Source organism: Triticum urartu, chromosome 3A, assembly GCF_056163025.1.
Source record: "Triticum urartu cultivar PI428250 chromosome 3A, HENAU_Tu73, whole genome shotgun sequence".
Taxonomy (NCBI): Eukaryota; Viridiplantae; Streptophyta; class Magnoliopsida; order Poales; family Poaceae; genus Triticum; species Triticum urartu.
In genome coordinates this window covers 322,834,515-322,848,311 of record NC_141875.1, presented here as the reverse complement: position 1 = coordinate 322,848,311, position 13,797 = coordinate 322,834,515, and the positions used below count along the sequence as shown (strand labels likewise).

The 13,797-nt window shown below is 45.3% G+C and overlaps 1 protein-coding gene across 6 annotated transcripts in view; it reads left to right on the top strand.

Moving 5' to 3' along the window:
* The first annotated feature begins 816 nt into the window (after positions 1–816).
* Positions 817–13,797, top strand: part of LOC125543874 (uncharacterized) — a 29,030-nt gene continuing 16,049 nt past the window's right edge. Inside the window, exons 1-8 of one of the 6 annotated variants that reach the window (XM_087547016.1) lie at positions 819–933; positions 1,053–1,309; positions 1,545–1,718; positions 2,743–3,130; positions 3,880–4,263; positions 12,138–12,323; positions 12,691–12,757; positions 13,018–13,115. In XM_087547016.1, the coding sequence (XP_087403142.1) occupies positions 1,702–1,718; positions 2,743–3,130; positions 3,880–4,263; positions 12,138–12,323; positions 12,691–12,757; positions 13,018–13,115 (1,140 nt within the window). In that variant the 5' untranslated portion in view covers positions 819–933; positions 1,053–1,309; positions 1,545–1,701. Of the gene's footprint in view, positions 934–1,052; positions 1,310–1,544; positions 1,719–2,716; positions 3,131–3,879; positions 4,264–12,137; positions 12,324–12,690; positions 12,758–13,017; positions 13,116–13,797 lie in introns of those variants that run through there. The other 5 variants (XM_087547014.1, XM_087547015.1, XM_048707365.2 and 2 more) reach the window with 5 other exon arrangements.

The window sequence follows — 13,797 nt, the reverse complement described above, 5'->3', positions numbered from 1 at the left end:
CACTTCTTGATCATACTTTCTCGACCGTGCTTTGCCTTCTCTTCTCGCTCTCTTTTGCGAACAGGTTAGCCACCACATATGCTAGTCGCTTGCTGCAGCTCCACCTCATACTTTTACCTTACCCATAAGCTTAAATAGTCTTGATCGCGAGGGTGCGAGATTGCTGAGTCCCTGTGGCTCACAGATACTTCCAAAACCAGCTTGCAGGTGCCGACGAGACTGTGCAGATGACGCAACCAAGCTCAGGAGGAGCTCGATGAAGATCTTGTCCTTTATGTTGTTTTTTGTTCTAGTCGATCAGTAGTGGAGCCCAGTTGGGTTCGATCGGGGTCCTTTGTCGCATTTGGGGTTCTTCTTGTATTTTGGTTCCGTAGTCGGACCTTATTTGTATCTGATTGATGTAATGCTTTATTCATGTTATTGTGTGAAGTGGCGATTGTAAGCCAACTATGTATCTTTTTCCCTTATGTACTACATGAGTTGTGTGAAGATTACCTCACTTGCGACATTGCTTTCAATGCGGTTATGCCTCTAAGTCGTGCTTCGACACGTGGGAGATATAGCCGCATCAAGGGCGTTACAGGTGCGACGACCGGGGGCTGGCGGAGGGATGGCGACGACCAGGGGCCGGCCGACAGAGGAGCGGCGGTGGGGCCGAATCGGGCGGCGGTGGGTGGTGGAAATTAGCGCGTCAGGTGGCGACCGACGGCGGAGGAACGTCGGAGCCGACAACGGGGGCGGCGATGGTGCAGGATCTAGGCGACTGAAGCGGGGCGTGGTGGGCGGCTGCGGCGGCGGTGCGGCAGGAGGTGGGAGGAAGAAGGGAAGGAAGGAAAAAGAAATGGCAATTGGCGCGCGATTGCGTTTTTATATTTTTAGTGGGTGGAGATGCAAATTTGCATGGCAGGGTATTGTATTTTACATCTTCAGGAGGTAAAGATATAATGTTTTTCATCTATGTCATCTGTTAGAGGAGGGTTTTTGGGTCTCGAAAATGTAAAAAATTGATTCTTTTTGCATCTACATCATTTATTGAAATGCTCTAATTACAGATGGTTTGGAAAGGGAGCAAAGGGAAGGGGAGGCCGCAGCAGCAGTAAACACTCCCACCAAGTGGTGCCGGATTTTTGTCAGTCTCCTCTCTTCCTTGTCTATACCCAACATTACAAGCACAGCTTTCCTCCTCTCGTCTCTTCGCCTCGCTTGTAGCACCAGCAGTTTCTTTTTCGCATCCCCCTCTACCTCCGAACCCTCCTGAATTCCGACCTGAATCCAGCTCCCCCCACGGCGTCGGCGTCGCCTTCTTCAGGTACTGCTCGGGGATCGGAGCCATGTTTTTCCGCGGCTTTGACCGTGTTATTTCCCCCAAAATTTGAACTTTCTTGGTGCTAGCTTCTTTTTTTTTTTGGGGGGGGGGGGGGGGGGGGGGGAGAGCTCGAATCTTTCTGATCGGTCTTTTGGATTGGGAATTAATTGCAAGTGCAGCTTCTTTTCTCAGTAACTTTTTTTTTCTGTTCTGAGGATGTTGGTTGGCATGCATGCAGGAATATTTGGTTTCTTGACCGAAACCCTGGCGGTGGAAGATGGATGCCAACAAGGACAAAGGGAATGACAAGATGCATTTGAGGGATTGGTCGTCCCAGGAGGCTCTGCGCACATACAAGAGACGCCGTCAGCCAGAGCCTGAGCCCAAGCCCGTGGATGTGCCGGAGCAGCAGGTGTAATCTTCAACTGAAATCTGTGTATTACATGGTGCTGAGTTAGAAAGAGACTTCAGTTGTAATGTGCCATAGTTAGGGCTTTACGCTAGCCAAAGATTTTATTTTGGCCTGTTAGAATGGATTAGTGGCATCAACTTGGTAGTTGCATGACTGCGGGAGGGCAGCAGTGATAGGGTGCATATTGCCAAAGCCTTATGAATTTTCCAGGATTACCACTTGACCTTGGTAATCAAATGGGTGAAGAATTGAGTAAGTATAAGAGCTTGTTTATCAGTGGTCTATTATATGCTTTTGGTCTCCATGACTGCAAATTTCTGGTTACAGAGTATCTTATGCTCGCCAAGCAATTTGCTGGGGGCAACATTTAGCTTTTGCTTTTTGCAATCTGGAAATTACTTTGCTAATGGTAAAAGAGTGTCACATTTGAGTTTGCCGTGTCAAAAGCTTGAGTGGTTATTTCTTGGAAAAAAGAAAAGAAAAACATTGAGTAGTATCTTTGCCAATCTGTTTTGTCGGTCAAACAGAGTAGCATGGAGGAACTTTTCCTTTCTCCAGCTAGTATTGAAACCTGTGAAAATGGAATAACAGAACATGCAAAACCTGGCGTATCTTGTCGGATACCCTATGTTATATGGATACATGCTGGATACATGTCCACCAAGTATCGGGAGAGTTAATATTAAACTAATACAAATCACCAGCGTCAATCCACCACTGTGTATTAGCATTTATAAAAATGTAAGTATCCCCTTGTCCAATTCGTCACATATCCGTGTTGGTGTTGCATAGATTAAAACTATACCTTTTACTTTGCCAGCTTTTAATTTTGTTTCTATCTTTTTCTTCAGTAAGTGACATTCTTGCTGACCTATTAAACTCTATTTCAGGGCCTTCATTTATTCTGACTTGAATGAGCTACTTATATTTGCATATATAATGCAAAGTTGATCTTACTACTTCTGTATCATTGTTCAAGAGATCATAACTTTTTGCAGGTTACTGATACTTTCTGGAAAAGTAGGGATATTGGATGGAAGCACGGCATAATGATTGATGAAAACAGACAACACTGGAAGTGTATGTACTGTCACCTGACTAGGTATGGTGGTGGTGTGTCTAGACTCAAACGGCATCTTGCTGGTGATTTGGATGTCAAAATGTGCCCAAAGGTTCCAGCAGATGTTGCTGAAAATATTAGGGAACATTTGCAGAAGAAAAGAGAGAGACGAAAGACGCGAGCTGCACAGAATGGTGTCAACAGTGTGACCAGGAGCTCTGCTGATGATACCAAGGCTGAGAAGGATCCTTTACCTGTTGACTTAGAGGTGCCAACTCGAATAGACACTTACATTCTTGAAGAAGGCACTAACTTGACAAATGCGGATCATCAGGAGCCTACCATTTTTAGGGTATACAAAGGGATAAGTGTACCTTCCCCTTAATTTATTTTCTGTTCAGAGTGACACCTACTATTTGTTTAGCTAATTTAGCATAAAGGAGTAATAGAATGGTTCTGTTCATGATGAACAAATGTTTCATCTGGAGTTATAAAGAATCACATTATTGGATAGTTGATTCGCTGGGATGCTTACTTTAGGTTCATGCACCTGTGGACCTGGAATGGGTATGTTATAACACCTAACTGATTTCAGCTCAAATCTGCAGTGGTACCTCAGAAAATCTAGAATTAACCAAAGGCAATTAAACTTAACAAGACACCATAAAGCCATCCGTAAACATAAAAATGTCAAACTATCACTGTGAGATTGTGAAATTTCTGGATTTAGTACCCTTGAAGACTAGCGCTCACTGCTGAGTGTGATTTGAAATAAAAAATCACCCATGCACTGTCAAAACAGACAAGTTTGTGAAAATATGTTCGGCGAGAACATTCTCCCTCTTTCATCTTTTAAGAACAGTGCACAAACTGTCATATGTTTGTACATTGTTTTGCTTGTGCACATGCTATAGCATCTCTTTACATCTATGATATTCCCAAGCTCATTTGAAATGCACAAATCAAAATAAGTACAAACCCAACCATGAGCACAAAATCCTTGTCCTGATTATTTGTATTTACATCTCATCAATTTTTGTGTGCATCTGCTGAGCACTACCAGTAACCTTGTACTGATCCATGTTTTACATTGTTTTGCAGCCTCCCTTGTTGCTACGAGGGGTAAGGGATATTGGGTGGGAGCATGCGGTGGATCTTGATGGAAATAAAAAACGGTGGCAGTGCAAGTGGTGTGATTTATGTCGAAGTGGTGGGGTAACTACATTGAAGGCTCATCTTACTGACAACAGCTGCCCGAAAATTCCAATGGAAATGTCAAAGCAAGTGTTGCACTTCGTTGAAGAGAAAAGAGCAGCACGGCAACTTTTTAATAGGGACCCATGGCCCCCTTACAAGAAAATTGATGGGGTTAGTCTTTTTTGCTCAGAAGGGAAAGAGGAGGGGACTGGATCATATAGGAATGGTCAGCAACCTTCAAATAATGGTATGCATATGCAAACATCAGGGAATTGCACTATTGACGAGGTATACGAACCCAATAATTTAATTCCTGCTGATTCATTTAATTTATGTTACACCTTGCTCCCTCTGTTCTCAAATCGTTATTACTTTGAATGTCGGGTGTACCTTTTAAACTTTGGTCATTAATAAGTCTTTCTCACCTTGAATGCCATCATCATATTTGTTAGAAATTACATTCATAATTATGTGTTTATAATTTTGCTAATATATATTTAGAAAAACTAGTGGACAAAGTTGTGTATTGGAGAATGTAGACTGTCTTTGTGTGTGAACTCGGAAACAAGTAAAGAGGATGGAGACAGTAAAAGCTTATCAAGTTATGCAACTGGTACTTTGCACAGTGACCTTTTCATGAAAAGGAAATAAAAGAAAAGGGAACATAACAAGACACGGTCTAGAAATTGATTCATTTTGATAAATGACATTAAGTAGTAAGATTCCTTTGCAAATCAATGTCATTTCATGTTTTGATGTAGGGTAGAACCCTAGTGGCCCGATCTTTCACGATAGGAGCGGAATCCCGTGAAGAACATGAGGTGGAAAGAGAGGGAAAACACAAGGGGAACACAAGAGAAACACTAGACCAACAAGAATAAGTCACACATCTGCTAGATCCTCAAATACATAAGAGAAACACGATCCACGGACAACTAAGGACGATACAAGGGTAGCCGGTCTTCTCCGTGAGGAGGTCTTGAATCCACGGGGGGATCTTCCCTTAGAAAGGGGCTTGAATCCAAAGGGATCTTCTCCAAAGAGGCCGCAGTCTCTCGCACGGAGGAGATCCGATATGGATGAGCATAGCTCTATCTCTCAAATAAGCTATCACAACGCTAACCCTAGAAAGGAGGAGGTGGAGGAGTATATATAGTCTAGGTCCACAAAGGGGTAAGTGAGGGGCGAAAGGGTACATGGGCTTCGGCCCGAGTGTCTGCGCGTAGGCAGGGCCGGAAGTTCCGGGCGAAGGTCCGGGCAGGGTCCGGGCTATCCAGAGAGTTGGCACACTCTCGGACGGCTTCGGTGCAGCAGGGCCGGAAGTTTCGGGCTTTCCAGAAGCTTGTCCAGGCTTCTTCTTCCTTCTCTTCCACGCTTCCCTCGCGGATGGTGTAGGTGATCCTTGACGCTTGCACTCCTCCTCGTCATCCGTGAAGCTCCGACAATACCTATGCATGCACGATGGAGGGTCAAGTAGTATACCATCCTCGAAGGGGTCAAGTGAGCACGTGTAAAGGAGAGGATTCACCTTTATGTATGTGAAGTAGATGTCGCACGTGTCACTTGCCGAATGAACTCTTGACATGGTGATGTCCATAGGATGCTCCACATCTTCCCCTCCCCCTTGGGAAAGATCCGACCTCGGATCGAAATCCAAATCACCATGAGAAAGAGATGGCGTCGCCGTGTAGTAGTGGTCGATCACCAAGTTCTCGTCATCTTGAAGCTTGAAATGGGCACTCTCCAATGTCGCACCGTCTCGTGATTCCTTCAAAAGGAGCAAGGAGAACAAACACTTGGAAAAACAAATGCGGTTAGCGTTAGTGCAAAACCAAGCATTCAAGAGGTGATTCACCCAACAAGTGTTGTCATCAAGCATAGCATATGGTGTGACAAAGGATTGTGACATGACACGTAAGCACATAAATTGAGCACAAAGAAGGACATCATGGAAACAAGCATGTAAATGTGAGGTAGTGATGCAAATATGTGTAATAAGAGAAGAAGCATCAACCTCACGGTCATAGCGATCATGCATAAAGCGCTCGACAAATGGTCGATGGTAGGCATAGGAATCATTCACAACACCAAGTAAAATGAAGTGTCTAAAGACATGGGTCAAGTGCAAGACAATCCAAGCATAACGTGCATAGGGTGTAGTGAAGATAGTATGGCACTTAACACAATAGAAAGAGCAATTGTTCATTATGTGTGAGGCAATCAAGACAAGCATGTAGCAATCAATGGGACATGGCATATGTGAAGTGATGACATTGTTGCAACCAAACATGTGAGAGGAACAAGTAATCCAAGAATTGGATGCAACACACAAGGCATATATATCATACAAGAAATCCTATGCAACATGGCATCACAACTAATAGACTCCACATGACAATCATCAAACTCATCATAAATGGGTAAATCATCGCATGGGGAAATCATACTAGCATGAAGCATGCCAATAGGGGGATCAACATCATGCAAGCCATCAATGTCAAGAATGTCCACTAGTGGGACTAGAGCATCACCTTCACCTATGTTACCTTGTTCATTCCACTCAAGTGGTGTAGGTGAGGTGGGAAAGACCAAATGGTGGTCATCTTCATCTTGATGGAACCATGTGGGGGGGTGCATCATATTCCACCTTGGCCATCGTCTTGTCCAAAGGGAGGACGAAGTCATCGCGAGTCGGCGCGTCATCATAGATGGGACCTAGCACCAAATGAGAAGACACAATAGAGGTAGAGGTCAAGTCGTTAGTGTTGAAAGTGGCCTAACATGACCTATTAACTATCTCACTCTCTATGTGGTGGTTCACTCACTCCCACAAAATAGGTGCACTCAATCTCACGTATGGTGGAGTCACTCATCTCACCCAAGTGGTGGGGGTTGTGGCTCTCCTCACATGGGAATAGTGGCAACACATCACATATGGGGCTAGTGGTGAAGTCACTCTCACTCTCAATATGGTGGCTAAAGTCACTCAAATTATCACATGTCGCCGTGGTCGAAGGGAAAATACCATGCTCAACCGTCTCGTTGTCGTCGCCGTGGATGAAGGCCGAAGATGGCACATCATCACTCTCGCCTCCTAAGATGGAAGCATCATCCTTGCTCGTCACCATGTCGCTCGCCTTCAAAGCTTGGTCCTCAAATGGCTCCGTAGTCGTAGTCGTCGCCGCACCGTCTTGACAAAGAGTCGAAGTAGACTCGGCACCATCAATGCCACAAAGAGGGATGGCGGTGAAGTCGAACTTGGGAGCATCGTCTTGGAGCTCGTCGGGCTTGGACATCGTGGTGGTACTAGCCTCATGCTCGTTCTCATGGAGCTTGGTCGTCATGAAGTGAGCTTGGGGTGGAGAAGCATTGGCCTTCACGAGTCCTTGTTCCGCCTTGAGAGCACCAATGTAGTTGTCGTCGAGGGACTTGTAGTTCGCGAGGAAGATCGTCTTGGAGATGTCGTTGTGCAATCCCATCATGAAGTGGAACTTCATCGAAATGGGGTCGTCCAGGCCGGCTCGTCGCAAGGCAATCTTCATCTCCTTGAAGTACTCGTCGATGGACTTGGATCCTTGGATGGTGTACTCCAATTGGCGTTGAAGTTGTTCCATGTAGGTTGGAGGCACGAACTCTCGCCGCAAAGCTCTCTTCGTCTTGGGCCAACTCATGTCGTAGGTCTCCGAAGGTGCGTGAAGCCACCATGTGGACGCGAAGTCGTGGAAGTTCCTTATGGCGCACTTCACTTGATCTTCGGGAGGAACTTGATGTAGCTTGAGGTAGTCGTCCATCAAATGCTCCCACTCGAGATACTCCTCGGGTTCTTGAGTCCCATAGAAAGGAATCGCGTGGTCGATGTCGAGGTCGTAGTAGCTCGTGGAAGTCGTGGACTTGAGCTTGGGGAGCTTCTCTTGAGGTGCTTGTGGGCGAAGATGCCTTGAAGTCGCTTGGCGAAGATGCCAAGGGGGATGGTGAAGTCGTTGAGCTCTTGACCTTCACGTCCTTGTTGGTGATGGTGTCGATGCCGATGTGATCTTGCCGGAGATGGTAGCTCGGAGGCATGTGCTCTTGAGCGTCTTCTCGAAGATGAGGAAGACCGCTTGTAGGACTTGATGAGGGCCTTGATCTCCTCCATTTGAGCTTGCATCTTGGCGTCGATGGAGTTGTTCGTGGCATCGAACTCGTCGTTGTTGTTGTAGACCGAAGATGAAATGCCTTGTCTATCCATCACTCCAAGAGAAAAATGTGAGTGGTAGAAAGAGAAGAACGAATACCAAATGTACCTTGACCGAAGTTGAAAGTGGATCAATGATCACTCCAATGTGGACAAGGAAATAGCACAATTGGTACCAATTCTTGTCGGTTTCTCACACCTACACAAATAAGGCTTATGGTGGAGCTCGGTGAGGATAGTGGCACAAAAATTTGGTGCAAAATGTTAGCAAGAGTCAATAATGTTGAAAGAGATTCATAAATTCGCAAGTGAAACAAGTAGACCAATAGCAATATGTGGCACACGGAAACACACACACGGATAGATAAATGGGGTCGTGCAACCAAGGATGAGCACAAAATGTGGAATCCACGGAAAACGCTCGTGTTGCACAACTCAAGAGAGACGCTAGCACGATTGCTCAATAGGCGGATACGACACTTGTGCACAACCTATAAGATGCAAAATGGATAACTTTCTATCCCAAGTATGCTATGTATGTATGGTTCCCGGTGTTTCTCACAAGGTGATCCAAGATGATCTTATATGCAATGTGGTATGATGCTATGGCTATTGCTTACAAGCTTCTTTGCTCTTTCTCTTTTGCTTAAAAGCTTATTCTTTTTTTTCTTCTTTGTATGGCCATTTTGCGAAATGCACAAACCAAGATAGCTATTGTGTATATGCGGGAACAAACTTGAGGCACACGAGATGATATGATACCAATATGGTATGGTATGTATGGTGTAGATCACTAATGTGCACAAGTAACGTTGCCGGCAATACTCAAATGGCTAGTCTCGATAGGCAAGTGACACAAAATTGGCTAGGGGTTATCAATGCAATGGCAAGGGAATATACAATGGGGGGATACCACGATACCAAGATGATATGGAGGTTACCGTCCTTGGCGATGATGAGTGGCGGTGATCTTGATGGAGATACCAAGATGATGGAGACTCGTCCCTAAGTAGCCGAAACACTTTAGGAAACGGAAAAACCGCGAACTCAAAATCTCAAATGTCAAAATGGTGGTAGCGGGATGCGGTGGTGGTGTTGCGGAAGCTCAATGGGATTGCGGCAATGCAATGATGGGTTATGTGAGTAGGCAATGCGGAAGTGGAGGGTTATTGGGTTATGTGAGTCGGAGTTGGAAGCACGGTCCCTAAGTAGCCGAAACACCTTAGGAGACACAACTCACAACACAAACAAAATTGGGTTAGGTTGGGGTGGCGGAAGTGTATGGTGGGTAAGCCTATGCGGAAGTGGTGGTGGTGGTTGATGAGGAAGCAACCGTCCCTAAGTAGGCGAAACACCTTAGGAGACTCAAGTCACAACTCAAACAATCGCTAATGCTATGGGGAACAAAATTGGTTAGGTTGCGGAAGTCGGTGGTGGTGTAGCGGATGATGTGGTGGAAGCCCTAGGCAAAGATGCCAAAATTCACAAAATTTGATGGGGTCAAAAGGTGGTGAAACCAAGGTGAGGTCCTCGGCCACGTCAATAGCTTCAAAACGAGCCAAAGAACACTCAAATCGGAGTTCGGAGCGAAAAGTTGTGATGAAAACGGTGAAGGAGGGTGATGCTGAAATTTCGGGGAAAGTTTCTGGTTAGGCCGGAAGTTCCGGGCCGAGGGCCGGAAGTTCCGGGCTCCGGAAGTTCAGGGGGGTGGCCGGAAGTTCCGGGGGTTGCGCAAAAACTGCTGGGAGTATGGGAATTTTTGGGGTAAACTTTCTGTTTAGCCCGGAAGTTTCGGGGCTGGGACGGAAGTTCCGGGGGTGTCCGGAATTTCCGGGGGTCGTGGAATTTCTTCCGGGACGAACCCTAAATTCCAGATCTGAGAACGGGGGCGGAAAAACTCGATTTCCCGGGGCAAAATTGAGACGATTTCGTGGATGGAAAGTGGTGAAACTTGGGGAGATGCTAGATCCACTTGAAACCAAGCAAATCCATGGATCAAAATCAACAAAACATCATCCAAACCAACAAATCAAAAAAAATTTTGGGGCTATTTTTGGTGGGGATTTTCGGATTTAGGACGAAATCAAGCAAAAGAAGGCTAGAAAACAAAGAGGGGGGCTCCGAAATCGTGATCAACCTTGCTCATGATACCAAGATGATGTAGGGTAGAACCCTAGTGGCCCGATCTTTCACAATAGGAGCGGAATCCCGCGAAGAACACGAGGTGGAAAGAGAGGGAAAACACAAGGGGAACACAAGAGAAACACTAGACCAACAAGAATAAGTCACACATGTGCTAGATCCTCGAATACATAAGAGAAGATACACGATCCACGGACAACTAAGGACGATACAAGGGTAGCCGGTCTTCTCCGTGAGGAGGTCTTGAATCCACAGGGGGATCTTCCCTTAGAAAGGGGCTTGAATCCAAAGGGATCTTCTCTGAAGAGGCCGCAGTCTCTCGCACGGAGGAGATCCGATATGGATGAGCGTAGCTCTATCTATCAAATGAGCTATCACAACGCTAACCCTAGAAAGGAGGAGGTGGAGGAGTATATATTAGTCTAGGTCCACGAAGGGGTAAGTGAGGGGCGAAAGGGTACATGGGCTTCGGCCCGAGTGTCTGCGCGCAGGCAGGGCCGGAAGTTCTGGGGACGGCCGGAAGGTCCGGGCGCCGGAGGTTCCGGGCGAAGGTCCGGGCAGGGTCTGGGCTATCCAGAGAGTTGGCACAGTCTCGGACGGCTTCGGTGCAGCAGGGCCGGAAGCTCCGGGATGGCCGGAGGTTCCGGTGGCCGGAAGTTCCGGGCAGCGGCCGGAAGTTCCGGGCTTTCCAGAAGCTTGTCCAGGCTTCTTCTTCCTTCTCTTCCACGCTTCCCTCGCGGATGGTGTAGGTGATCCTTGACGCTTGCACTCCTCCTCGTCATCCGTGAAGCTCTGACAATACCTATGCATGCACGATGGAGGGTCAAGTAGTATACCATCCTCGAAGGGGTCAAGTGAGCACGTGTAAAGGAGAGGATTCACCTTTATGTATGTGAAGTAGATGTCGCACGTGTCACTTGCTGAATGAACTCTTGACATGGTGATGTCCATAGGATGCTCCACATCATATTTACCCAAGTAGGCAAGTATCTTGAGTCAGTGCGGGTTGTCCTGAGTCAAGGTCCAAGATCCATGAGTGTGAAACTGTGAATTACTTCTGAGGGCATTGATGGTGTTAGCTCAGGGGTGCCTCGCGCCACCGGGAGCCGGCCCGAGCCCCCCCCCCCCCCCCCCCCCCAAGTTTGATACATGCCTTGGGCCATCATCCCGGGCCGTGGGCCCTTTAGAAGGAAGGACCCTGAGTACTTGGAGTGCAAGACAAGGAAGCCGGGTCCTAGGAGGTTTCCTCCACCTCCTTAGATCGGCTAGGATTCTTGTAACCCTAGGCCCCAGGTATCTTTTATAAGTCGGGGCAGGGCTAGTCGATAGGGTATCCAATCTCATACCTACCATCACCCTTGATTCACCATTGTACCCTGTACACCCATGTATACCAATCTAACATGAGCAGGAGTAGGGGCTTTACCTCCACCGTGAGGGTCTGAACCTAGGTAATCCGGTCTCCTGTTTCCCCTCTGCTCTTTCCGGCTAGTCAGAACACTCCATCGAGGGGTCTGCTGGGTTCTACTCCGTCAGGCACCTATAAGTTAGCATGTTGCAATTTAAAATTTGGCATGTGGACTATCTAACCGCTCACTATGTCTTTCAGTGTTAACTTTCGACTCGTGTGAACTTTACATCTGAAAGTTGTAAAATTGACAAGCAGAAAAAGGAGTGCCAAAACAATGAAATCTACTTTCAAAAAACATGCATACAAAGTTCACATGGGTCCTTTTTAAAATAGAAAAGGGGGTTTACACCAGATACGCCATCTTTTTGTTTTTTTATAACTTATGTTAGTTCTTTTGAACTTACTGACCTATTTTGGTTTGTTTTCTTTGAGAAGTTGGCAGCTCGAAGCAACCAGTGTGGTACAGAACATAGTGGCCAACCAGTTGAGGATTATGAACAGTCAAAGAAAGGCAGTTATTGGGCAGAGGAGCAGTTGCCAATCGAGAATGGCAAGCACCATTTACTAAATAATGAGCACCACATTGTTGACAAGAACAATGGGAATCCACAAAACAGAGAGGTAGTTTCCTTCAAAAAACCAACACAATAATAGGGATTTTGAAGTTTGTCGGAATTTGTGTCGAATGGTGTATAGGGCTACATTTGGACTGGTATTAGTGGAGGGTTTTGTGTTGGAGTCGAACACTTATAACCTGTGCCTAATATATAAAGGCACCGGGTAGCCTATGTCGATTTAGTACACATGGAGGAGAAACCCGAGTAAGGGCTGCCAGAGTGTAGGCATCACCGAACCCCATTATCAAACATCACCTCGCCATACTTTCTGCAATGATTCAATCGCTAAAATCCTAACAGACTTTTGGTGATACTACTTATAGATTTCTTATAATGAGTAAGACGTTAATAGACTTCTAAATTTCTTGCAGAAGTTGAACTTAGAGTGTGATAACTCAATACAAGGTGCCGTAACTACATTGAAGGCTCATCTTACTGGTAAGAGCTGCCTGAAAACCTGGGATGTTCACTAATGTGCCTGTACTTGCCTTGTAACCAGCCTCCTAGGAGGATTGTACCAAACTCCTTTTCAATACAATGAAACTCAAAGCTTTTGCGTTTTCTCGAAAAAAAAGAGCTGCCTGAAAATTCCAATTGCAATGTCAAAGAAAGTATTGAACTTCGTTGAAGAGAAAAGAGCAGCACTTCATCTTTTGAATAGCGAAAAAATTGATTGTGTTAAATGTTTTTTTGCTTAGGATCAAAAGAGGAAGGGACTGTACCATGTAAGAATGATCAGCAACCTTCAAATAATGGTATGCATATGCAAACATCGGAGAAGTGCGCTATTGATGAGGTATACAAAGTTAACCTAATATCATTTACCATGTAAAAATGATCAGCAACCTTCAAATAATGGTATTTGGAAGTTAAACAGCGTTGCTGATCCATTTACTTTTTGTTATTCCTTACTTCCTCGTTTTCAAATAATGGTATTTGGAAGTTAAACATTGTTGCTGATCCATTTACTTTTTTTACTCCTTACTTCCTCGTTTTCAAATATCATTTCTACTGTCTGAAGCCATTGTTATTGAAATTTTGGTCACGGATAAGATTTCTCACTCAGGAATTGCATCATTAGATTTGTTATCAAAGTTATTTCCATCATTATGTTTATATTTTTAACGTATAATAGAAAACACTAGCGGACAAAGTTGTGTATTGGAGAATGGGGACTGCCTTGATGTAAAATAGGATGGAGACAGTACAAACTTGCGTATCATGCCATTCGTACTTTGTGCAGTTTCATGAAAAGAAAAGAAGAGGAAACAAAAAGACACGGTACAGAAATTGATTTATTCTTTAAAGAACATTAAGTGGTAAGATTTTAAGCATGATTCTTGTGTAAATCAATGCTATCCAAGATCACTGATTATCACATGCTTACTCAAATAGTCAAGTATCTTGATGATCTGCAAAAGAAATAGTGCCAAAGCAGTGAAACCTGCTATTGCATGATATTAATTTTTCCTGGGTTT